Consider the following 26268-nt stretch of genomic DNA (forward strand, 5'->3'; position numbering starts at 1 on the left):
GCCACAACCATGAGCTCGCATGCTACAACTAAAAGATCCTGCACACCACAACAGAGACTCCACAACTAAGAACCAGCGCAGCCAAAGTAAATGAATAAATATTTTAAAAAATGTATTTAATTGTGTAACACAGCATTTCCTAAATTTATTTGACCATTGAACATTTTTTAAAGTAATGTGTATTATATGCCTATGTTACATAGTTTGGGAAACACTTGCCATAATTAAATAAAATAGTAACAGCAACTAACATTTATTGAGCACTAGCTATATGCCAGGCACTCTACTTTTTTTTTTTTGAATTTTTGAATTTTATTTATTTTTTATACAGCAGGTTCTTTTTTTTTTTTTGCCTTATGCGGGCCTCTCACTGTTGTGGCCTCTCCCGTTGCGGAGCACAGGCTCCGGACGCGCAGGCTTAGCGGCCATGGCTCACGGGCCTAGCTGCTCTGCAGCACGTGGGATCCTCCCGGACCAGGGCATGAACCCGTGTCCCCTGCATCGGCAGGCGGACTCTCAACCACTGCGCCACCAGGGAAGCCCCGCAGGTTCTTATTAGTTATCTATTTTATACATATTAGTGTATACATGTCAATCCCAATCTCCCAATTCATCACACCCCACCACCCCACCACCTTCCTCCCTTGGTGTCCGTACGTTTGTTCTCTACATCTGTGTGTCTGTTTCTTCCAGGCACCATTCTAAGGACTTTTACATGATTTAACTCATTTAATTCTCACAACTAAGCTGTGAGGTAGATATTGTTATTCCCATTTTGTACTCAAGAAACTGACATAGCAAGGTAAAATCACTTGCTTAATGCTGCAAAGCTAATAAACAGAGGAACTAGAATTCATCCCAGGCAGTCTAATTCCACAGCCTGCATTCCTAACTACTACATTGTGCTGTCTCTTAAGAGTGAAAGGGATGTGTGTCAAACGGAAGGTGTGTGTAGTAGTTCAGAAGAGGAGGAAACGTGTCTGAAGAGAATTTTGATAAAGCCTTTCTGGGTGAGGGCCAGAAAGTACTTGAGTTGGACACTGAAGGTTTTAGACATTGGGAGATACAGGGAAAGGGTGTTCTATATAGAAAGAAGGCTTGGGTGAGCAAAGGCACAGAGGCAGAAAGTAAAGAGCACAGATGTGGGAACAGTACATTTGGTGGACAGCCCAAAGATGCGTAGAGGTGTGAAGGTGGACAGGTTGACGTCAGAGGATTCTGGGAACTTTCCTTCCCTCATCTCTTGTAGCCTTTGTTTATTGTATTTTAAAAATTTTATTCATTTATTTACCAGCAACTTCTTTTTTGCTGTGTTCCTAGCACTATGGCGGGCACTGAGACTAAGAAGATAAAAAGACAGGGTCCCTATTCTCTTAGGAGCTTATTTACACTTGACATGCAACAAATCCAGAACTTGTGGTTGCTATAGTAGAGGTATGGAAAGATGTTTTAGAAAGAGGGGCCAGAGCCTGCTAGCTTACCTGAAGGTGACTAAAAGGCCTCACAGAAGATGTAGCGCTCAAAGTGCGGCAGATAAGTTCGAAGGGCAGGGGAGAAGGACACTGCAGGCAGAATGAAAAGGTTTGTAAGTATGTAGACAGCATGGCATGCTTAATGAATATTTAGAATGTGACAAGGACGGTAGGGTAGGGAATGGTGAGAGAGGATGCTCTTGAGGTTAGTAGGGGCCCAGAGCATAAGGCTTTGTATATCATAGAAGAGAGTTTAAATTTTTATCTTTTGTGTGATGGAAAGCCTTTAAAGAATTTGGGGGAAAGGGATGACATGCTCAGATTTGCGTGTTGGAAAGGTCCGATTGGCAGCAGTGTAACAATTGATTGGAATGGGAGAGGTTAGAGGCATAGTTCAGACAAGAGGCAATGAGTGTCAAATTAGGACAGTGGTAGTGGGGATTGAGAGGAGGGAAATAGATGTAAAAAATTACATATATAGAAGGTGAAATTGATAGACTTTGGTGAATTCCTGAATGTGGGGATTGTGGGAGAGGGAGGAATCATATATGATGCCTGGGCTTTTTAACTGGGCAGATAGATGGTGGTACCATTTACTGAGAGAATATAAATAGGACACTGGTTTGAGAGAGAAGATCCTTCATGCAGTAAATATTTACTGAGGACCTCTTTTGTGGCAGGCACTGTGCTATTTTGAGGATAAATCAGGAAAGAAGATGGTTACTACTCTGTCTTAATGTGGCCTCTGTAGTCTAGTAGGAGGGACACACAGGAAAAAAATAAGCAAATACATTAAAAAGATCATAAGAGGCCACCTTGGAGCCTGGGCCCAAGTCATTATAAGAGCAAGGGCTCAACTTTTGAACAGTTGCAAAGGCAGGTATAGTTAGCTACTGTTCTTTGGGCCTACTCTCCAACTGAGACACAGCCTGGAGTCCCAGTCCTCTAGGCTGGTGTTGCCCCTGCTCATTTGCCATGTCCAAGAGAAGGAGTTGACTTAAGTTCTGAGCTCACAACACCTGCTTTAGTCAAGTGAACTTGGCAGATTATGCTGACTCACATCCAGCTAAAGAAGGCAAGTTGGATGATAGGAGATGGTGATTGGAGAATGGTGAGATTTCTGGAGGTGGTGCAGTTTCTGGTAATGACCCTGGTAGTAGCAGATGGCTGAGGTAGAGTAGAGGAAAAGGTTAATGGTGGTAATTAGATCAGGAAAGATTGTTGCTGGATGGGTCATCTGATGGATGTTAGCCTCAGAAAATGACAGTGGAAGGGAGGCTGTGAACCAGGAGTATAAGGTGTTCATGCATGAGAGTCAGTAATTGGTAGAATGTTGGTGAGTAACAACGAGGGAAGGAGAGAGTTTAACGGAATGGCAAATGATGATATTTGGTAGGAGCAAGAAGTGGAGAGTTAGAAATGATCTGTTAATGGCAGTGGGTAGCAAGGAGGCCTCTCATCTCCAAACTCTTGAATTGAGGTTTGGTTGAGAAAAACCAGCCCCTGCTACAGAGAGCTGCAGGGGATATGAGATACACTGGGGATGTTCAGGATTCATTCATTGAAGGCAAGGAAATGAAGAGAAGATGACAGATTGAGTTTTGGATGGGTTAAACTGCAGGTGTCCCTAGTACATACAAGGGGAAGAGTTTAGTAGGCATTCGTATCTGTGAATTTGGAGCTGAGTCATCATTGTATTGTTGGTAGACAGGCCGGAATAAGTCAGGTAAGACTGGCCAGAGAAAACATGGGAGAGTGAGGAAAGGAATGAGAACAGAGTCCTGGGAAATACTAATTTAAAAGGAATAGGCAGAGAAAGAGGAACCAAAAAACAAGTACAAATAGAAGTAGCTAGAGAGGTAGAGTGAGTGAAAGGAAGAAAAAGTGACTTTATAGATTTTAGAGGAGAAGAGATTTTCAAGAAGGGAGTGGTCAAAAATAATCGTTTAATCATCTTATAGCATTATTTAAACATGTGTTCATTGCATACTGTCTCTCAGAGAGATTGTAAACTCTTTGAGGGAAGAGTCTGTCTTATACTTCTCCATATTTTCTCTGATAATTAGCACGCTAAGGCATAAACAGGCTAGAGTAGGAAGGCAAATGTGCAGCACCTGTGCTGTAGTTTCTCAATCCTGTGCCCATAGAGGACATTGCTGATTGGTCCTAGAACCTTTCCTCACAAAACCTGGGAATTAGCCTTAGTGGCTGCTTAAAACTGAGCTCCAGGCAACCACTACCAATCCATCAAAGTAGGCATGTGAGTGAGATAAAGTCAGTTTGATATTCCTGTCCTCTGTAGATACCGGAAATTCATATACTTTGATTATTGCCTTTTTTGGTTTTCATTTTGGTAAACAGTGATACTATTCATTATATAGCTATTTTTGCCTATAATTTTTAATTTCCTTGATCACATATTGAAAGGTAATAGAAAATATCTAATTTCAAAAAACATATAAGGCTACCCACTGTTATAATCATGTTCCCAGAAGGGCTCCTAACCACTTCTTCCTCTAACCTACCTACTTCTTTACCTTTCTTCTGTTAGGGAATTACTGTGTCCTCTGGGTTGGAATCCTTGCTGGGTTCTCAGCAGCCAAAGGTTGTGAACTTGTCCAGTAAAAAGATAATTTAACTTAGCTCAGGATAGAGGTCTCTTTCTTCTGATCTAGTACCACCTTTATTTTTTATTGAGATATGTATTCCCTGTAGAATGCACAGGTCTTAAATGTTCAGTTCAGTGACTTTGACAGTTATATGTAATCACTACTCAAAGCAAGATATAGAACATTTCCATTACTCCAGAAAGTTCCCTCCTAATTCCCACCTTTCTGAATTGAGATTTCTTGCCATTTAGGATTTTCCAACCATCACATGAGCATTATGTTATTGTGGCTTTTTAAAGCTCTTGTATCCATTTCTTCCTTGCAGGAGACTGAAGAGCCAGTTGTAGAGTGTCAGGAGTGTGAAACTGAAGTTTCCCCTTCACAGACTGGGGGCTCTTCAGGTGACCTGGGGGATATCAGCTCCTTCTCCTCCAAGGCATCCAGCTTACACCGCACGTCAAGTGGGACAAGTCTCTCAGCCATGCACAGCAGTGGCAGCTCAGGGAGAGGAGCCGGACTACTCAAAGGGAAAACCAGTGGGACAGAACCCGCAGATTTTGCCTTGCCCAGCTCCCGAGGAGGCCCAGGAAAACTGAGGTGCAGACAGGGTCTCCAGAGAGAGAGCCACAGCAGGGGCAGGGTTGCTGACGTTTTAATATCACGGGAAAAGGGGAGTAATGGGAGGTCCCCGCATCCTCCTCCTAGGATAAATCAACTCCTCTTCCTCCCCTTTCGTTCCTCTCCTATTTTGGGTTTGCATGGGAGGTAGGGTGGAGCCCTCTGGGAGGCAGACTTCCTGAGAAACCGTAGGAAACAGGTGAGGGGACTTTGGGAAAGCTGGCACATATTCCTGTCCCCCAGCCCCCATTTTCTGCAGCCTGTGAGTGTTTTGGTTGGGAGTACAGAAAGTTTGGGGTAGCGGCCCCAACTTGACACATTCCCTAGCTTTTTGTTTTCCTCTACAGGTATCCAGAGCCTGAAGTACAAGAGAAGGCAGGGCAGAAATGGATGTGCTGTTTTTGAGGGCAGCAGTAGGAAGCTTTGTCAGGAGGGAATAGACTTGCATAGAAGGATGTCCTTTACTTGTTACCCTGCACTCCTGCTCCCAGCTGATTGGGTGGTGGGTGTGTGGACCAGCTTCCTGCTGCCCTGGAGGCTCAGCATGTGTTGGCCTGGCATGTAGTCTGAGGACCAAGGGGAGACTGTGAAGAAAGGATCCAGTAGCAGGTGCTATCAGACTAACCTGTCTTCATTCTCTAGTCCTAGAAAAGGGGTCAGTCAGACAGGGACGCCAGTGTGTGAGGAGGATGGTGATGCAGGCCTTGGCATCAGACAGGGAGGGAAGGCTCCCGTCACGCCTCGTGGGCGCGGGCGAAGGGGCCGCCCGCCTTCTCGGACCACTGGAACCAGGTACCCGGGTAGTGTGAGATACACTTAGTCTATGACTTGTTCAGAAAAAAAGGGAGTAGAGAGAAGAGAGGGGAGTAGAGAGTATGTGGGGTGTCAGGAGGGAGAAGAGGGGCCCACACTGACCGGGGAGTGGGCAGGGTTCAGAGTGAGGCTGCTGAGACACCAGGCTTCTGCCTGTGATGGGTTAGCGAAGAATGGGCTGGAGACCCATGGACAAAGGAGTGGGAAAATTGGTAGATAAGTACTGCTCTCTGCTTATTCTCACTGCCTTCTCCTTTCTCTTATCTCTCTTTAGGGAAACAGCTGTGCCTGGCCCCTTGGGCATAGAGGACATTTCACCCAGCATGTCGCCAGACGATAAATCCTTCACCCGTATCGTGCCCCGCGTGCCAGACTCCACCAGACGAGCAGACATGGGTGCTGGTGCTTTGCGTCGAAGCGACTCTCCAGAGATTCCTTTCCAGACTGCTGCTGGCCCTTCTGATGGCTTAGATGCCTCCTCTCCAGGGAACAGCTTTGTAGGGCTCCGTGTTGTAGCCAAGTGGTCATCCAATGGCTATTTTTACTCTGGAAAAATCACACGAGATGTTGGAGCTGGGAAGTATAAATTGCTCTTTGATGATGGGTATGAGTGTGATGTGTTGGGCAAAGACATTCTGCTGTGTGACCCCATCCCGCTGGATACAGAAGTGACAGCCCTTTCGGAGGATGAGTACTTCAGTGCAGGTAATAAAAGAGGCAAGACCTCTCTTAACACCTCTCCAATCCTCCAATACCAACAGCGTTCACTGCAGCCTGAGTACTTTTCTGTGTTCTCTAAAGTCAAATTTCATTCCTAACACTGGTTACTCTCACCCCTGGCTTTTTTGTTCTTCTTTATTGCTTGTTTTCTTTAATCTTTTTTTTTATTATTATTATTAGTTTCTGCTTTATAACAAAGTGAATCAGTTATACATATACACCTGTTCCCACATCCCTTCCCTCATGCATCTCCCTCCCTCCCACCCTCCCCATCCCACCCCTCTAGGTGGTCACAAAGCATCGAGCTGATCTCCCTGTGCTCTGCGGCTGCTTCCCACTATCTATCTACCTTACGTTTGGTACTGTATATATGTCCATGCCTCTCTCTCGCTTTGTCACAGCTTGTTTATTTTTGAATAAACTTCTTATTTTGGAAAAATTTTATATATACAGAAAAGTTGCAAAGTACAGAGTATTAATAGTATATAGAGTTTCCATGAACCCCTCACCCAGCTTTCCGGTTTCCCTGTTGTTAACATTTTACGTTAGCATGGTACGTTTGTCAAAACTAAGAAAACTACCTTGGCTCATTACTATTAACTAAATTCCCAACTTTTTTTGGATTTCACCAGCTGTTCCATGTCATTTTTCTGTCCCAGGATCCAATCCAGGATTACTGTATTGCATTTAGTCTTCATGTGTCTTTTTATTTTCTTTTTTAAAAAATAAATTTATTTATTTATTTATTTTTGGCTGCGTTGGGTCTTCGTTGCTGCACACAGGCTTTCTCTAGTTGCGATGAGCGGGGACTACTCTTTGTTGTGGTGCGTGGGCTTCTCATTGCGGTGGCTTCTCTTGTTGTGCACCACGGGCTCTAGGTACGTGGGCTTCAGTAGTTGTGGCACATGGGCTCAGTAGTTGTGGCTCGTGGCCTCGGTAGTTGTGGCTCGCAGGCTCTAGAGCGCAGGCTCAGTAGTTGCGGCACGCGGGCCTCAGTAGTTGTGGCTTGCGGGCTCTAGAACACAGGCTCAGTAGTTGTGGCGCATGGGTTTAGTTGCTCCACAGCATGTGGGATCTTCCTGGACCAGGGCTCGAACCCGTGTCGCCTGCATTGGCAGGTGGATTCTTAGCCACTGTACCACCAGGGGAGCCCCCTCATGTGTCTTTTGTTCTCTGATCTGTAACAATTTCTGAATCTTTTCTTGTTTTTCATGACCTTGACGGTTTTGAGGAGTACTGGTCAGGTATTTTTCGAATGTCCTTCAGTTTGGGTTTGTCTCATGTTTTCTCTTGATTAGATTGGCGTTATGGGTTTTTGAAAAGAATGCTGCAGAAGTGAAGTGTCTTTCTCAACACATTGTGTGTGGGAGGGGAGTATGTGACATCCAAAGGGCATCTCTGCTGATATTAACCTTCATCATCGGTGAAGGTGGTGTTTGCCAAGTTTCTCCATTGTAAAGTTAGTGTTTTTCCCTTTCCATTTTCTATTCTTTCACCACTGACTTGTAAAGTTACTACCTTTCTTGATGGGAACCTTAGGTAGTTGAGTGTGGCAAATATATTGAGATATTTTTGCTTAAGAGGAGGTTGTTAGTGCTGTGTTTGTATGTCTGCACATCCACCACTTATTCTCTGGTTTGGAAAAATGGTGCCTTTTTTTTTTTTTTTTTTTTTAAACCAGTACAGTTCCCTGTACCGTGATGGTGAGAGATTTCTGTCTGTTATGACTATTTCATGTGCCCATTCTTTGAATATATTGCCTCTTTTCTGTGAAGTAATTTGGGAATACATGTTTGCATTGAGTTTGTCATTTAAAAACATCCTTTTTCTGGGGGATTTTTTGGAACAAGGATTGGTATATAATGGGCAAAAATGCCTCTATTGAAGTCTCTTCAGACTGTCTCGTGATTTGGACTCCTGAGTAGTTGCCGTTTGCCCCTTTATTTCATTGTTATATGGGCCACTTCACCTTCTAGTTCTGGATAACACTTAGCTCCATGTAGCATCAGTTAGTAGCACATGGATTGAGATCTTTTATGACCTGTGACTTACATAGTTTGTATCAAATGCATTTGTTCCTCTTTCCAGTGTAAAGCCTCTCTTGGAGGTCCACATTAGGCCCTCTTAAGAGAGAGGCAGTTCTCTATCCTGAGTGAACTGTGGCATACAGGGGAGGGGATTCTGTGTCCCATTTATCGAGGCTGTCTGCTAATGTTAACACTAGACAGCTTCTAGTTCTAGTAGCTCGTCATTAGTGTGAAGTGTATTGTTGGCCTTGGGCTTCTTTGTGCTCTTGAGGGGTCTTTTTGATTTAGAGATTTAAGCCAGGAGATGAACAAGCAAGGGGAAAGAGAGTGATTCTGTGGCATAGGTAAGGGAGAGAACCAAGGCCTGCTTTCTCCTCTTTTCTTTTCCCTTGATGCATGCTCTGGGTTTCTTTTAGCCCTTCATTTAAGCACAGGCTAATGGGAGAGAACAAATGAACCCTTCTGTTCATAGGAATGAGAAAGTATTCACATCAGTGCCCTGTTTTTATATCATATGTGTGTTGCATTTATGTTTATATTTATATATGTATCTTTTTCATAGGATTGGAAATGGGTCTTGCCCAAGATCACGCAGCTTGGTGGTAGCAGAATTAGGCCTAGGCTCAGGTCTCCTGAATTCTAGCCCAGTTTCCTTTTATACCCCACATCGTGTTCCTTCTAATCTAGAGGCCTTATCTTGAGGTTCTGAATCAGAACAAGAGCAGAAAAGTAGATAATAAGGAGGGAAGATCAGGGAGGAGAGGCAGGATTTATTTTTTTCCTTTCTCTGCTCTATATCTCTATTTTGATTTTGCTACACAGACACATGCTCTCTCTCTTTGAATGATGTCGTCTTTCATCTACAACTTAACTCAAGAATTATCACCCAGCCTCCAAAGAAACCAAGAAGGAAAGGTTTATAAAGTTGTAATGGGACTGTTTAACAAACCACATGCCGTTTCACTTCAAGAACCATTTGAACCGCTAACGACCTGCAAAGGCTGGCTTTAGGAAGCTTTATTTTATAACTAAAGGGCTCCTTCTGCTGAGAAGCTTCACGTTCCAGTCCCTGGGTGGTGTCTACATGTACCCTAAGTGGTGCGGTGTCTGGGATTGACAGCCAGGGTTCTGTTCAGCCCTAACTGCAGTCCTCTGTTGTACCTCCTCTAATTCCCTGACTCAGGCCTGCTCTGAGTGCATGCTGAGCAGCCTAAACAGCAAGCTGCTTTTATGTTTTTCCTACCCAGGAGTGGTGAAAGGGCATAGGAAGGAGTCTGGAGAGTTGTACTACAGCATTGAAAAAGAAGGCCAAAGGAAGTGGTATAAGCGAATGGCTGTCATCTTGTCCTTGGAGCAAGGAAACAGACTGAGAGAGCAGTACGGCCTAGGCCCATATGAGGCAGTGACGCCCCTCACCAAGGCAGCAGATATCAGCTTAGGTAAGACCTCTGCTTCCTGAACAACTAACTGCCTCTGGACCCTGGCCTGCTTGTGGTAGGAGGAGTGGCTTTTAGAGCAATCAGTAATGCTTCCCTGAATCTTATCATTCTTTTGTCGTTTATGAGATGGTAATGAGCCAGTTTTTTTGGAGCCACTGCATAGCTCTGTTTTCTCGCCAAGACCAAATAGTAAGTCCTCAGATTTTTTTTTGCCTCCCCAGTTCTATAAGGGACCCAGCACATTTTAGTCATGGCAGAGACTGAAACAGAAAATATGGTGGCCTTAAAGGAGGCTTCCTGCCCCCATGGGAGGTGGGGGAAAGAGTGTGGCGGTCTCTGAATCAGGCTGTGCCCAGCTTCTTGGCGTTCAGGGCCTCAGACCATGGGAGTTGACTCACCTTCGGCTTATCCTCCCATAGACAATTTGGTGGAAGGGAAACGGAAGCGGCGAAGTAACATCAGCTCCCCCGCCACCCCCACTGCCTCCAGCAGCAGCAGTACAACCCCTACCCGAAAGATCACAGAAAGCCCTCGTGCCTCCACCGGAGTTCCCTCAGGCAAAAGAAAACTTACCACTTCTGAGGAGGAACGGTCCCCTGCCAAGCGAGGCCGGAAATCTGCCACTGTGAAACCTGGTGAGTGCTCCCTTTTGCCTCATTCTCCCTCAGATCACAGCAAATGCAGGGTCAGCTGCTGGAGAGACGGAGCCTGATACACGCAATGGCTCCTCCGTCCCAGTTACACAGCTGGAGTCCTGCACAAGCCTCCATCTCCCAGCAGAGTCCAGTCAGGTAGATAGGAAGCCGGGTCTTGATTGGCAACATCCACTGACCCCTGTGTTGGTTCTAGGAGGGAGAGGAAATGTAATGCATTTTGAGCAGATTCAAAACAGGTGAAATGTTTCGTAGACCTCTTGCTTTTTCTGGCACCATCTCCCTCCAGAAGCTCGGCTCCCCTCTCCCTTGTGCTCAGGGCCCTTTGGCTTTCCCAGATGTCCTATTGAAAGCCAGTACCTTGGCTTGTATCTCCCCTCTCCCTACCTACCCCCAAATAACCCCTTTCTAGCCCCTCAAGTCATATTAATAGAGGAGTTCAATCCATTTATTGTTTACTGGGTCTGTACGGTGACCCAGGCCCAGCCACTGTGGCTTCTGGAGACACAGAGGTAAAGTCCTCAGAGTCTGCCCCAAGGGCGCTTTCTGAGTCTCGCAAACTGAGGAAGTTCATTGGTTGTTACATCCGTCCTGGCACCAGAGCTGCTTTTGTTTCCTGTGTATTTGAGTTGTGTCATCTCCATATCTATCTAACGCCTCTGCTGTGTTACAGGGTATGTGAGGCATGGAATTACTTGCGTTATACATAGTACCTCATATAATCCCTATGAGGTATAGGTGCTAGAACTCATTTTCTAGTTGAAGAATCTGAGATACAGAAAAGTTGGCTAACTTTCCCAAGGTGACACGGTAATCCAGAATTCAGACTCAGGCAGTCTGACTTTGAAGACCAGGCTTATACATGCTATATCAGACTGTTCTCTTGCTGCTGGTTTTATTTTAGGGAGGCATGACCTGTCTGTCATCTTAGCCTCCTAATGAGCCTAATGAGCCTATGATTCAGCTTCTCCAAGTCAGGTATTTGTTTTCTTCTCGAGGATTTATTGGGGCACTCCGAGCATGGGTGTTCTGGACTGGCTGATTCACTTACCTACTCCCAGGTGTTGGAAACTGGGGCAGTTGAAGCAGGCTGTTTTGATATTGTTCCATCAACATGTAGAAACACTTTATTACAAAGTTCTGTGCACTGTTCTGGTGAGGGTCAGGGATAGGGTGGGAGTATCTGCTGGGGACATTTCTTGGTGAACCCAGTTTTTCAAAGGCTGCTTCAAAATATCACATATCCTGGGGAAATCAGGGCACTGGGCAGAGAAAGTGGGCTGAAGATTTCCAAACATTTTTCACTTTTACTTTATCTTTGTATTAGAATCACCTTTTCTGCAGATGGCCTCAGAAGTATTTGGTTTGGCTGTATAAAAACAATACTAGTTGATTTTCACTTATGAAAATAACGTATACATTGTCATGACTGTAAAACTTGAGTACATAGAGCTTCTCTACACTGCAAACTTGTTCCTAGGTTGTTGGCCATAGGATTGGTCTTTGGTTTATAGCTCAAAAAAGCTCATCAGGACACTGCCTGCGCATCCCATCGTGCCTAGGAATGGTCTGTACTCTGTGCCTCTGTCCTTCCAGGTGCAGTGGGGGCAGGAGAGTTTGTGAGCCCCTGTGAGAGTGGAGACAACATGGGTGAACCCTCTGCCCTGGAAGAGCAGAGAGGGCCTCTGCCCCTCAACAAGACCTTGTTTCTGGGCTATGCCTTTCTCCTCACCATGGCCACAACAAGTGACAAGTTGGCTAGCCGCTCCAAATTGCCAGATGGTCCTACAGGAAGCAGCGAGGAAGAGGAGGGTAAGGCCCTAAGAAGCCCTGGGGGCTCTAACACATGTACTTCCTTCCTTTCCATTCACTTTATTGAACCATCTGTAGAGGAGGAAGGGCAAGTGGCAACTGGAATCACGGTCAGGGAAAATTAATTTAACCCTGCTTCTTGGTTTATAGACTCTTCTCACAGAATTCCTTTTAGTGATCAGTTCCTCAAAACAATCCTGTGAGGCAGATGGGAGATAGATGTTACCCATTTTATAGACGCAGAAACAAGCTTGGAGAGGTCAAATAATTGCTTTTTATCCACGATAATGGTAGACTTGGGACTTAGAACCCAACGTTCACTTTACCTACTACAATCAATCATCCACGTCAGTCAGGTTTCTGAATGCCCTGCCATCCTTCCCTTTTGTGTTCTAGGGGCTAGAGTGAAGTTCATTCTCTTGAGGTCTGTAAGACTGGGAATGTGAGGTACCCAGTGTCCCAGGGTGATTTCAGAGAAGGAGCCTCTAGGCCTTTTCAACTCTTGTGTTTCAACCTTAAACTAAACCTACACATTTCTATGCTGTCTGTTACTTAGGGTTTGAGTAGACTGCAATGGGGAGAGGTAGAAATTACTTGAACTGTCTAAAGAGCGTGTGATCTAGGAGAGAAAACTGGGCAGGTACAAATATACATTGTAATACAAGTGACTGACAGCAGTGCGGTACCCAAATGTGTCTGCAAAGACTAACAGTCTGAACGGAATGATGTTCTACAAGTTAGAGTTCTGACTAATGCTGAGTCTTGCAAGAGGGAATCGAATCAGGGAACATCGTTTTCAGAAAATAGCACCAACTGCAGATCTGTGATGGTTGGCGCTTCAGGTATGTGGATGATTTTCTATTTTTTCTTTTAAATATATTTATTTTATTATTTATTTTATTTTTGGCTGTGTTGGGTCTTCATTGCTGCGTGCGGGCTTTTCTCAAGTTGGGGAGAGGGGGGCCACTCTTTGTGGTGCACGGGCTTCTCATTGTGGTGGCTTCTCTTGTTGCGGAGCAGGGGCTCTAGGTGCACGGGCTTCAGTAGTTGTGGCACGCGAGCTCTAGAGCACAGCCTCAGTAGTTGTGGTGCACGGGCTCAGTTGCTCCGTGACATGTGGGAATCTTCCCGGACCAGGGCTCGAACCCGTGTCCCCTGCATTGGCAGGCGGATTCTTAACCACTGCACCACCAGGGAAGCCCCTGATTTTCTTAATTAACCAAAGCTATATCTCATCAGCTACAGCTATGTGGAGATCCGTTCAGGGACGTGGGAAGGGTGGTCAGGGAGTTGCAATTGAGGTTTATACCATCTGGAAGGTGCACAAACAGTCGTGAGTATTGAGGCTTTAGGGTGTGGGAGGTGTAGAGTGGGGGGTTTTCAAGATTAAGTGTGGATCAGGCCTAGTTTGTCAGACAGAATTCAGATAGGTACAGTGGGAAATGAGGTGTGTGAGGAGTTTCCTAGCCAGGAATATAGTTTGACTTTTGATCATAAGGGATTGGGAGTCCCTTGAGGTTTCTGTGAAGAGGTGTGTCATGGTATCAAAACCGTGTTCGTGGTCTGGTTTTGCTTTCACAATATTGATGGACTCTAGTCTTTATTCTTCAACACACTCCTAGCCCTTTCCTAGACCAGGACTTCACAAAGCAGCTCTATAGATGTTTTATTTGTTGATCGGTACAGCATGCCTAAGAAAGCTGGCTTTGGTATGAGATGCAGGCTGTCAAATTCCTTCAAAATCTGTGAGCCTGTGTGAGATTTAATAAACCTGAGAATTCCCTCCATTCCCCTTTGCAGATATATCAAATGTTTTTAATCCCATTCTTGTAACCATGTGTGAGGGGAGGTAGGTTTTGTCTAAATGAGGAGGAATTTGGACAATTTTTTAGAGGGATCTCCATGTTTTTTATAGAAAGTGTGGTTATGGTGAGTATGTCTGCTTTATGTTGCTCCTTCATCCTTAGACATTGCCCCAACAGTACCAAAATCCTTTGATATTTTTGGTATACGAGAATGTTTAAAGGTTCCTCTATCTCAAGAAGCCCGAGACGTTTGTATTAGAACGGTCCTCCACAGAATTAGTTTTTAAGAAACTATGTGGTATATCTTCCAGATAAATGAGAATCTCTTTTATTTATATCAGGAGCTCAGTAAAATATTTGAATCAGTCTTGTGAGACATATTTAGTAACGAGTTAAGAATATGGCACCTAGTCTCATTAGGTGGCACACCATCAGGGACCCATCAGCCACAGGGATGGACTCCAGAGTTAGGTTTTAGTACCTTCATCCTTGATTTAGATGATGGAATTAAAAACCTGTTCATTTTAGCCTCTGGTTGACAGGGCCACTCATGAAGTCAAAAGAAAATTAAATCCAAACTAACTGAGAAAAATGAGAAAGGGACTGCCTAGACAGGGTAACATTTGATTACACAAATGCAGGAAATATAGATGGGGATTAAAATCTAAACAGGTTGGGACTAGAAATGGTCCTGGATTAAGTTAGACATCAAATAGAAGTCTTGAGACAAATAAAGAGCTGTGCGGGGCCTTGGCAGTGACTCAGCAGTAGAGTGCTGGTACTGAAAATTGCGGCATGATATGTTGATATGGGTCGAGGATGCCACGGCAAAACTGAGAAATAGTCTTGCTGTATTCCGAGTTTCTTATAACCCTTTAGAGTTTCCAGTTTGATTTTGAGTTTTCATTTTCAGGAAAAGAGCAATAAAAGTGAATAAGCTGGCCAGTCAGACCTAAACAGAGGCCTGAGTTTGGGGCATCAACACTGCCTGAGCAGCTCCAGCAGCAGGGAGGGCACCAGAGAGCAGGGGGCTGGGCAGCCTCCTCAGGGGGTCTGCTCCAGCAGGTTTTACTATGGGTATGAGGGGGAAGGGAGTGGTCCTGGCACTGAACTTTTATACATTTGGTTGGGTTTTTTATTGGTGATAAGTTCATTAGAGCTTAATTTCTCCAATTTCCTAATTAAATATATTTTTTAATGTGTTATTTTTATAAGAGGAGCAGATGACGAGAAAACAAGCTCAAATTAGATATTGGTCAAAAGAAGCAATTTCTAATTGCCTAGGGTTGTTACAGCTTCAGCCTCATCTCTCGTAACTTGTACTTCTACTTGACCCTCAAGACTATAGAGCAGTCATTGATGTTCAGTGTCCTGAGGTACTTCAAGACCATCAAAGGTCTTGAAGTTTTATAGTTTTTATAGTTTTCAATAAAAGGTTGAATCAGGATTTTCTGGCTAACCTTCACTTTAATTAGTTAAATTTAAAAAACTGTTTTCTTTGAGCATTTTGGTTTATCAAAGATTTAGTGTATAAGGGGGTAAAATGCTGCTGATGAAGGGCAAATTTGAAGGCTTTATTATAAAAAGTGCTTCATTCTTCATCTCCACAGAAGGCAGAATTAGAGGAAATAGGCTTAGTTTGCACAAGGAGAGATTTAGGGTAGACATAAGGAGGAACTTCCTGATGGTAAGGGTTACTCAAGTTGGAGTACAGCACTGTGGGAAGTGGGTGCATGTCCGTCCCTGTGCACAGTCCCATGACTCATTCTTAGTGTAGAAACTTTTGATGTTTTCAGATGTAGGACCTGCCTCCATTTCTCATCTTCCCCCATCCCTCCTGCTCTTTCCCTTCTTTTGGCAGCATTTTATAGGCCTCAAGACAGATCTCTTTCTGACCCATGGGGAAGCCCTTCACCTGTGTCTTTGGGACACAATGCTGTGGAGACAGCTGGGGAGAAGGGGCAGTAAGAAGCAGGCATAAAGTAGCAAATAAAAAACCAGCTGGTAGTAACTATTACCTTGGTTATGTCTCTTTAATAGAATTTTTAGAAATTCCTCCTTTCAACAAGCAATACACAGAATCCCAGCTTCGAGCAGGAGCTGGCTATATTCTCGAAGACTTCAATGAAGCCCAGGTGAGGAGTTTCTTTGTGTAGATTCCCAAAGGGGCAGCGATGAGAAGAGTCCACTTGCTGTACCGAGAAGAAGGCTGATAGGGGCCAGGGACGATGGATACAGTCGCTAGAGATTTCAGGAACTGGGAAACTGCCAAAACATTGTTGCATGAAACAGAATTTTTACTGTGTACAAGGAAGAGAAGTTAGAACCTTGGGTCACTTAATAGCTGTGGTTCTGTTGCTGGGACAAAAGCAGATTAAAATTGGTGTTTAATAGCAATCCCTATTACAGTGTTGGCTAAATACTTGGGGTTTGGTTGTCTCTTGCGGATTTAGGCCTCCAGAAAGCTGCAGGTGAGGCAGGGAGATTATCTAGGGAAGCTACTTGGGGTTTTTAGTGAGAGAAGAGGCCTTGGGCAGAAGGACAGACTCAGTCACGTTTTGGATAGTATACGGAAGTGTTCAGATCTGTTCCCTATGACTCATTAAGGCTGCTGTTCAGGGGCTTTCCCTAGAAGTCACTAGACCCATGGGTGCCATTCCTTTTCTTCCAGTGTAATACAGCCTACCAGTGTCTCCTAATTGCGGATCAGCATTGTCGAACCCGGAAGTACTTCCTGTGCCTTGCCAGTGGGATTCCTTGTGTGTCTCATGTCTGGGTCCATGATAGTTGCCATGCCAACCAGCTCCAGAATTACCGCAATTATCTGCTGCCAGCTGGGTACAGCCTCGAGGAGCAAAGAATTCTGGATTGGTGAGTAGCTGAGAGCCCATCTAGAACGGCAGACAGGAAGACGGCAAGCTTCCAGAGGGGGAGAATCTAGGAGAGTAAATATTTCTAGAAACTAGAATGATCGTAGGATAAATTACAGAATTTGAGTGGGTTTGAGATTATTTTAGCAGTTCGTCTAGTTTATTATCCTAGAGTATATTGGTTAGGGACCTTTTGAAAATGTGTGAGATTTTCATGTAGATTCAATATTCTCAACTTGTTTTAAGCAACACGTCTAAAAATACAGGCTCAGGAGCATGATTTGGCTTATACTAGGCCTCAGGATAAACATGGAAATCAGAAGGGGTAGATGAGAAGGTCAGGATCCCAGAAAATACACATCATTCAGAGAAAGAGGGAAGCGGGGGTGATACCCTAACGCGGGGCTATTGAAAGCAGTCAGCTGTACCTGCGTCCCTTTGCAGAAAGGCTGTCGTTGGATATTATCTGTCATGCTGTTTCTCTGACTCCTTCGTAGGCAACCCCGTGAAAACCCTTTCCAGAATCTGAAGGTACTCTTGGTATCAGACCAACAGCAGAACTTCCTGGAGCTCTGGTCTGAGATCCTCATGACTGGGGGGGCAGCCTCTGTGAAGCAGCACCATTCAAGTGCCCATAACAAAGGTACCTGGAAAGTGTGTGTGTGTTGTTATTGCTCCAAGGATGTCCATGACCCGTAGCACTTAGGCCTTGTGGTCTAAGTCTCAGTCCTGATAGGCTGACCTTACCTGTGTTTCTAAGAGAAGAAAAGTACCACCTTCAAGAGGTGAGCCAACATGAGTGACGCACCGGGCTGCTTATGCTTCTCCTGGTGTCCACCGGTATACCTGCTAAACTCAAGGCCAGCATATAGTGATTGTGACTTTTCACTTTTGGTTGTGATCAGTGGCACTGTGTTTGACATGAAGGGCTTTAGTTTGGGCAGAGCGGGATATACTGGTGAGAAGGCTCATCTGTCGTTTTACTGGAGGGCTAAAATTGAGTCTCCTTTCCTCACTCACCTTCCCCTGCTTCCTGCAGATATTGCTTTAGGGGTATTTGATGTGGTGGTGACGGACCCCTCGTGCCCAGCCTCGGTGCTGAAGTGTGCTGAAGCATTGCAGCTGCCTGTGGTGTCACAAGAGTGGGTGATCCAGTGCCTCATTGTTGGGCAGAGAATTGGATTCAAGCAGCATCCGAAATATAAACACGATTATGTTTCTCACTAAGGATACTCGGTCTTACCGGTTTTATTCCCTGGTGTTGTGAAGACTGTGTTTTAACCAGGTTTTAAATGTGTCTTGTGTGTGACCAGATTCCTTGCATGGATCTTGTATATACTTTTATTTGCTGGACTTTTATGATAAAATAAATGTTGAATCTCTGGTTGTAGTAACTGGGATTTCTTCATCCATTTCTTTGAACTTAATCTCAACAAATAGCAAGACAAACATAGTACCTTCTCTGCAGTTTTCAATGGGCTTGTTCACTGTAGAAGGACAGCTAGCCAAGGAAAATAACAAGGAGTGAATTTTTTTTAAAGTTTTCTGTGGTATCATTGTCTGTCAAAAGATTAACCTGGGCTGTCTAAAATTCAGCACTTTCAAAAACCTGATTTTACAACAGGCCCAGATTTATAGTTGTGGCAGAAGTTGAGTGGAATTGGGCACAGCTCTTAGTTTTCTGGCAATGAAAAAAAAAATCTCTCTTTAGAGTTGAGCTCACTAACAGCTGACCTTGTGGGTACTGTACTCTCAGAGCCAAAAGGGAAAAGGACCAATTGTTGTGAATGGGTGGTGACTATAAACTTGACGACTTGCTACAAGGATAAACATAAGGAACAGTGATAACACTTGGAAATGTTTGTTAGAAGCTCTAGCCAGAGGTCCAAAATTTTATTACGGTTACTGTCCCAGTTGCTGGAAGCTGTTCCTTCTGTACTTCTAGCATCATCCCTGTTGATGTCCTCTCATTCTCTAAAGTGGGCTTAAATATCTTTTTTTTTCTGCCAGATAGATAGTAAATATTTTAGGCTTTGTGGGCCATTTGGTGTGCCACAACGACTCATCTTTGCTACAACAGCATGGAAGCAACTGTAGACTGTAGGTAAGCAAATGAGTGTGACTGGGTCCCAATAAAACTTTATTTGCAAAAACAGGTGGGTGGCCATAGTTTGCTAACCTCTGCTCCAGAGGAAGCAGTGGAAGGGGTCATCTTTAGCTGGCAATTACAGGGAATAAGGGTGTATAGTATGTGGTGGAAGATGTAGAGATGAGGACCAGATTGAGTGGCTACACACTGAGGCCAGAATGCTGCATTCTTTTTCAGTTTGGAGGGGGTTATTCAATGAATATTTTGGTTCACACTGATAGGAAGATTGATGGTTATCAGTGATGGTTGGGCCAGATTACTCCTGTGGTCCTTCCAAGATGGGATAATTAGATCTGCATCTTTCAGTATTCAAAATCTAACAATTTTTTTTCTTAAGGACCTTTTTTCTTTGTTAAAAAATACTTTGAATACATTGTCAATAGCCAGAATTATTACCCTCTTACCAATCTGAGATAATTGGAAGTTACTGGTAAAATTCTTCAGATTCACAGTTTTGAAGATCCTTAAGGACAGGAGATGCTCAGTTTTAATTTCTGAAAGAGGAAAGGAGGTCTGTGGGGTGTGGGGAAGCCTGTCTTACCTGGTGCCTTTCTTGCTCAGTGGTAACATCCAGAATTTGACTTATTAATACATGTAATTCCTTTTTCACACGAGCCATTTAACGTTCTGATCTGTACAGCTTACTGCTCTGTCCCCCGGTTTGAACAGAACCTAGGCACATAGGTGCTCAGGAAATGAACATACCCGACAATGTTCTCAATGTAACAGATCCTGCACGGTCAGCAGAGGGAGGGCTGACGCCACAAGTCCTCCTTGGTGGATGGGTTAAGAACTCCCCTAAGGTGGGGCAGGTGCCCCTTCCACATGGGAAGGGGGGTAGGATTTGTATCCATGGATGTTCAATAACTGCTTCTAGGAGAAAAGGTAGAGCTTTTTCCAGTAGCTGCAGACATACAGTGTCTGGCCAGAGAATGGGATGTTTGTTTTGAATCTTCTGTTACAACGCAGGGGATTGACTGACTTAGTTTGTGGACCAGAGACTCTCACATCCCAAAACTACAAAAGAGAAAAAAGAGTTGCATCAAAATATCATGCTTTCCCAAGATTTTCTTCCAAGAAATATGAATCACGGCAACCTGTGATCTAGATAATCTCATCTTAAAACTCTTCTTGCTAATAAAATCACTTAGGAGAAATCTGCTTGACATTTCAGAGAGAGAAAGCAGAATAATAAATTGCTTTTTTGAGTGGGACAGACCTCTGAGAGAAGACATCTACCACTGAGTCTCACTATTAGATTTTTTAAAAGTTTGGAGTTAGAAGGAGCAGTCCCCTCCTTTCAGAGGCAAAAATCTGGGGGACAGGGAGGCTGGGGTGGGGGACGCTAAGGCTGCCTGGCCGGTTCGCATCGCGCTAGGGACTGACACCCTGCCTCAGCGCCAGGAGTGCTGGTTCTTTACTCTGATGACGACTCTGACTGCAAAATAATCTTCACTGATGATCAGACACAGCTCTTTCTCTTGCTGAGCCTTACTTTCCTTGTTTATAAAAGGAGGGTATTTGGACTAGATGATGGCTAAAGTCTCCTTCCAGCTCTGGAATTCTACAACTCGTTACAAAGCCACACACACACAGTCCACTGAGTGCCCCAAAGGTGGTTGTTCCTACCTGCCCAGGGTGCCACCAGCCTGGGTGTAATATTTGTTATAATCTAGTCGTAACAGTAGTTGAGCCAAATCCGAGTTGATCTGATGATTGCGAACACTGGAGAGAATCTTGAATAAGAGTGAAGACTGGCGGCTAAAACCCTGCAGAGAGAAGGACTCAAGCTGTCATTCCTCTTAGACTTACCAGCTATCCATGTGGACTGAGGGGGCAGGGGAGATTCCTTGGAAGTCTTGCTGAAAATTCCACAGTACCAACTGGCCTTCCCCATTCCCATTTCTATTAGCTCCTAAAATGACTTCTTCATACCGAGTCCATAGAATGCATGACTTCCTATGAAAGTATTCTCATACTCAGTAGGAATTTAGCAGCCAGCTTCAAATTAATATATTCTGCTGTGTACTGGGGTTGGGGAGAGCCTGTGTTTTCGTTACAGGTGGGTAATTATAATCTCAGTGAAAGAGAGGGTTAGTTCAAGGAAGTAAGGAGGTTGGATGTTAGAAAGTAAGAACAAAGCCAGTGCATATCTGGTGGGCTGAATAAACTATTCAGGGCTGAACTATATTTGAACGCTCAGGCAGCACGTAATTATCTGCTTTAAAAACTGATACCAACATTTTTTATCTTTGTATCTTATTATTTCTGTGTGTATGTATTGGGGAAATGTTTTAACTGACTCAGAGGAAAAGATCACAATTTCCCATCCACAAAGCCACCTCTGTCCTTTGGACAGGGCTGCTTACTTCCAGTGGCCAGGCTGACTTACCTTCACCAGGATGCTCAGCTGGGCGGCCCCACGTTCATCCAGTGGGCCCAGGTTCTGACTGACCAGCGAGCAAAAGCTGTGGCAGAGATCTAAGATTTCATTCAGGCAGTGAAACACCTAGCCAGGAAACACAGTTGACGTTAGGAGAAAAAGGAAGACACACCTGTGAAATTAAAGATTTGGGAAAATAAGAGCCAACCTATTCCCATTCTCTACATCTGACCTCAGGAGAGACAATGCAAGTCCTGCCAGCCCCTCAAAATGCAACATGTGTAAAACACTCTTCCCTTCCAGGCAAAGACACTGTCATTCTTAGTCACCCTGCACGAAAACTCCACTCGAGCCACATTAAACTAGTCGTTGTCTCTGGGACCCACCGAGTGTGCTCCCACCTTGAGCTTTGCTTTCAGTGTTGTTCCCTGTGCCTGGGATACTCTCCTCAATACCAGCTTGAGTCCTACTCCTAACAGCGCGCTCCCTTCCCCACCACAGCCTTTAGCGACCCCTTGCTTCCCTCTCCTCTATATTACCTGTACTGTTTACTTGGCGTTTGTTCAGGCCGTCTGTGTTGTTACTGATCTGTGATGTATGTAAGTCCTGTTTCTCCAACTAGATTGTGAGCTCCTTAAGGGCAGAGCCATGACTTATACCTCTTTGTATCCCCAGTGCCTTGCATACAGTAAGCACTCAATAAATATTTAATGACGATCACCTGCTCTGATATTCTGCTTTCCCCAAGTGCTTTTTCTGCACTCATACTGTACAAGGACAGTCTACCTGTGACAATGGTTCTTGGTTGTTTTCAATTCACAGAACCCTTTGGAGTGGCATCTACAGAACTCACTCTCCCTTAAAAATAACAGCAGCCCCAAATACCAGAACAAAAGAGTGTGGCACAACTGAGGAATAACAAGTAGCTCCCGTCAAAGATAAAGCATAACTGTTCTATTAGAATCTATAAGGGGTCATTTTCATCTTCCTGCTTTTTCATCCTTGAACTGGAATCAGCTTGTGAGCTTTCAAAGATTGGTGCCTGGGTTCTACTAATTTAAGTGCTCTGGGTCCTAGATTACTTTAAAGCTCCCAGATGATTCCCATGTGGGTCCAAGGCTGGGAATAACTTCCCTGAGGGAGATACACAATATATGTACGTACATATGTACACACACACACACACACACACAGAGGGAGACACTGCTCTAGTTGTCTGTGAAACAACTTCCAAACGGGCCGATGCTGATCCACAAGATTTCTAAGAAAGTAAATTCTACATGCTTTTCATTAGTCTTTCTGTGGTGTCAGGCTTTTAAAAATTTCTTTAAATTCTTTCTTCTGAGGGTTAAGCATATATTCTTTCATCTGTAGCTGCCCACCACATCCTGTGATATAGTATTTCAGAAATTCAAAGACATTTAAGTTCCTTTTTAGTATTCCCTCTTAGTTTTGCTTTATAAGTTGTTAAAAATGTTTAAAGATAGAGATTGAAAAGTTGCTAAATGATAGTTCCATATCCTGGCAAGTGCCTAAGGGAACAGTCAGGCTAGAAGCAGTCTGAGGAAACCAACAAGCCCTACTTACAGGTTTCAACAAGATAAAGGACTGGGCCAGCAAATTGCTCAGGAAGTGGTCGTGAGCCAATCGGATGCTTTCAAAGTCTCGGGTAGAATTGATTTGATGAAGCAGCTGTGAGAACTGAGACTCCAGCACATCAACCTGGTAGACAGTTGGACAAATGATTTTAGTACCTTGCATAGTCTAAGTACTCAAGAACATCAGATGCCTGAGAGGATGAAACAGGAACTCTTTGCCCCCACTCACCTTCCTCCTATCCAAGCCCCTTTAAAGCTGAACAAAGACCCCCTTATGTTGCCTCGCCTTGTAGGAAGTCATCTGCCTACTTCCTGATGACCTCCCATGTCTTGGCAGATCTCACCCCCACACCCCTATCCCCTCTGCCGACTGACTTGGTTAAGTCCTATGAGATTCCAGAAGTTACAGCAAACTATAAAATAAGGGGCAACAATAATTAAATACTGCATTACTGATAAGGACCTTAATTCCTCGTTCTCCTTCATCCACTTATTTCCACTACCCTCTAAAATGCCCCCCAAGAAACATGCCTAGTGATATAATCCGTGAATTTTCTCAAACTACAGTTTTTCACCAAATGCAGGATTCCTCTTCAATGACTCCTGCCAACCTCCTGGACCTTTTTTTCACACCCCTTCCTTCTACTCATCCCTCGACACAGACCTGGAGGTAGTACTGAAGATTATCCACCAAGAAGGCCATGTGGTTTCTTAGGCGCCACTTGACTGCGTCGGTCTGGTTGGACTTGAGGTGCTTGCGCTGCATCTGTAGGGCCCAGCAGTGCTGCAGCTCAGCTTGTACCCGGCGCACACTCAGCAAGTACTTGAAAACAACATTGTACCTTGACAGAAACACCAGACTATTCAAGATAAAAACTTCACCACCCACAAGCCCCACCTGCATGACAAACCCTAGGACTCTGTGCCACCCATTTCTCCCCAAAAGGCAAGAAGGATATAAGTTTGCCTAGAGATGGGAACATATAAACTGGTTTATTTATATGATGGAATATTGCACAGCCATTAAAATGAATGAACTTCAGCTGTACAACATAAAATGACTCCTAGTAATATGATTTTGAATAAAGGGAAATTTAAAAAAATTACATAGAGCCTGATACCTTTTTTTGTAATGCTTAACTAAACAGAAAAGATATATATACTTTGGGGGAACATATATAGATGTTATAAAACTGTGTAAAAAGGATAGAAGGGACTTCCCTGGTGGCGCAGTGGTTAACAATTCGCCTGCCAGTACAGGGGACACGGGTTTGAGCTCTGGTCCGGGAAGATACCACATGCTGCGGAGGAACTAAGACCATGCGCCGCAACTACTGAGCCTGCACTCTAGAGCCCGCAAGCCACAACTACTGAAGGCTGTGTGCACCTAGAGCCCGTGCTCCAGAAGAGAAGCCACTGCAATGAGAAGCCCGCGTGTCGCAACGAAGAGTAGCCCCAGTTCGCCGCAACTAGAGAAAGCCCGCGTGCAGCAACAAAGACCCAACACAGCTAAAAATGAAATGCATGTAAAACAAACAAAAATAAATAAATTTAAAAAATTAAAATTTATTTTAAAAAAAGGATAGAAAACATGGAATTTAGGGTAGTGATCACTTAGGGTTGGGGGAGGCAAGGGGGCAGGGCTGGGAAGGACCACACAGGTAAATGGACATTACTGCCAGTGTTCTAGACTTTGTTCTAAAAGTGGTTCTGTGGCGTGTGTGTGTGTGTGTGTGTGTGTGTGTGTGTGTGTGTGAGAGAGAGAGAGAGAGAGAGAGAGAGAGAGAGAGAGAGAGAGAGAGAGAGAAGGAGGAAGGAGGGCCCTGCATTGACAAATAAGAATGTGTTGGGAACCAAGGACTTTGGTTGCTGTGATTCTCTGTCCCTGAAGCCCACAGAAGAGGAGATAAAATTGAGGGCTCTGTGGGGGGTGGGGTGGGGAGGGATAGGTTAGGAGTTTGGGATTAACAGACACACACGACTATATATAAAGTAGATAACCAACAAGGACCTCCTGTATAGCACAGGGAACTATATTCAAGATAATAACCTATAATGGAAAAGAATCTGAAAAAAAAAGAATCATATATATCTACATGAATCACTTTGCAGTACACCTGAAACTAACACAACATTGTAAACCAACTATACTTCAATTAAAAAAAAAAAAATCAAGGGCTCCCCTCACAGATCTCTAGGTAGCTGCCTGATATTGAGCCCTGTACCGAGAAGATGCATGGGAAGAGCAGCTGATTCCTGGTGGAACTGGGCTTATGTACCAATTCTTAGGCCGGCTTGCATAAGATAACCTGATTCCATCTGCCTTTAAAAATTATTTCTAATGGAACAATGTAATGAAAATAGTACACCTTGTTTGTATTCTGATTTGAACAAACCCAACCATAAGACATTTTTTAGATAATGGGGGAAATTTCCATGTGGATTGGATATCAGATAATAAGGAATTATTGTTAATTTTACTGGGTGTGATAATAGCATTGTAGTTATGTTAAAAAGATGCCTTTTTTTAAAAAAAATTATTTTGGACTGCATTGGGTCTTTCTTGTTGGGTCTTCGTTGCTGTGCGTGGGCTTTCTCTACCTGCAGTGAGCGGGGGCTACTCTTCGTTGCAGTGCGTGGGCTTCTCATTGTGGTGGCTTCTCTTGTTGCAGAGCTTGGGCTCTAGGTGCACAGGCTTCAGTAGTTGTGGCACTCAGGCTCAGTAGTTGTGGCTCGCGGGCTCTAGAACGCAGGCTCAGTAGTTGTGGCACACGGGCTTTGTTGCTCTGAGGCATGTGGGATCTTCCTGGACCAGGGCTCGAACCCACGTCCCCTGCATTGGCAGGTGGATTCTCAACCACTGCGCCACCAGGGAAGTCCCAAAGATGGCTTTTTTGAATTGCACAGTGGTGGAGTGAAATGACATGTCTGGGATTTGCTTTATAAGGCTCTGGCCAAAAAAAAAAGAGGAGATGAAACAAACAGCATGATGTTGTTAGTTAACTGAAGATGGATGATGCGTCCGTGTGTGTTTGTGATAGTCCATACTTTTGTTTATATTTGAAAATTTTCAAAATAAAATGTATAGGAAAATACTTCTGAGCTTGATTTCTTCCAGGGTGTTAAGAGCATCTCAAGTGAGAAGGAAAGTGGACTGGGAGCTACAGAGGCTCTTTGGACAGAGTCCAGGCAGCTTACTGAGGTGCGCTGTGGGCTCTGCGTCTTCTCCCTAAACCAGCTTTCTCTTTCCAGTTTATGTCTAGTCTCTCATACCCTAAGCTTCTCTTCCCCCCAAAAGCA

At 44.3% G+C, this 26268-nt stretch overlaps 2 protein-coding genes across 7 annotated transcripts in view; one reads left to right on the forward strand and one right to left on the reverse strand.

The window, feature by feature from the left end:
• The window catches only part of TP53BP1 (tumor protein p53 binding protein 1), a 73853-nt gene extending 55621 nt beyond the window's left edge, over window positions 1-18232 (forward strand). For 2 of the 4 annotated variants that reach the window (XM_081227652.1, XM_081227653.1), the window contains exons 19-28: window positions 4407-4678; window positions 5342-5491; window positions 5787-6217; window positions 9507-9698; window positions 10118-10333; window positions 11948-12163; window positions 16009-16103; window positions 16640-16839; window positions 17336-17481; window positions 17878-18232. In XM_081227652.1, the coding sequence (XP_081083778.1) occupies window positions 4407-4678; window positions 5342-5491; window positions 5787-6217; window positions 9507-9698; window positions 10118-10333; window positions 11948-12163; window positions 16009-16103; window positions 16640-16839; window positions 17336-17481; window positions 17878-18065 (2106 nt within the window). In that variant the 3' untranslated portion in view covers window positions 18066-18232. The remainder of the gene's footprint in view (window positions 1-4406; window positions 4679-5341; window positions 5492-5786; window positions 6218-9506; window positions 9699-10117; window positions 10334-11947; window positions 12164-16008; window positions 16104-16639; window positions 16840-17335; window positions 17482-17877) is intronic. The other 2 variants (XM_081227654.1, XM_081227655.1) reach the window with 1 other exon arrangement.
• A 44-nt stretch (window positions 18233-18276) lies between these two features.
• TUBGCP4 (tubulin gamma complex component 4) overlaps window positions 18277-26268 on the reverse strand; it is a 58962-nt gene continuing 50970 nt past the window's right edge. For 2 of the 3 annotated variants that reach the window (XM_081227658.1, XM_081227659.1), the window contains 5 exons: window positions 23633-23810; window positions 22958-23092; window positions 21380-21496; window positions 20617-20756; window positions 18697-20004 (listed from right to left, as the gene is read on the reverse strand). In XM_081227658.1, the coding sequence (XP_081083784.1) occupies window positions 19992-20004; window positions 20617-20756; window positions 21380-21496; window positions 22958-23092; window positions 23633-23810 (583 nt within the window). In that variant the 3' untranslated portion in view covers window positions 18697-19991. Of the gene's footprint in view, window positions 18340-18696; window positions 20005-20616; window positions 20757-21379; window positions 21497-22957; window positions 23093-23632; window positions 23811-26268 lie in introns of those variants that run through there. The other variant, XR_014015306.1, reaches the window with a different exon arrangement.

The sequence above is a fragment of the Mesoplodon bidens genome (genome assembly GCF_964165515.1).
Source record: "Mesoplodon bidens genome assembly, chromosome: 3".
Taxonomy (NCBI): Eukaryota; Metazoa; Chordata; class Mammalia; order Artiodactyla; family Ziphiidae; genus Mesoplodon; species Mesoplodon bidens.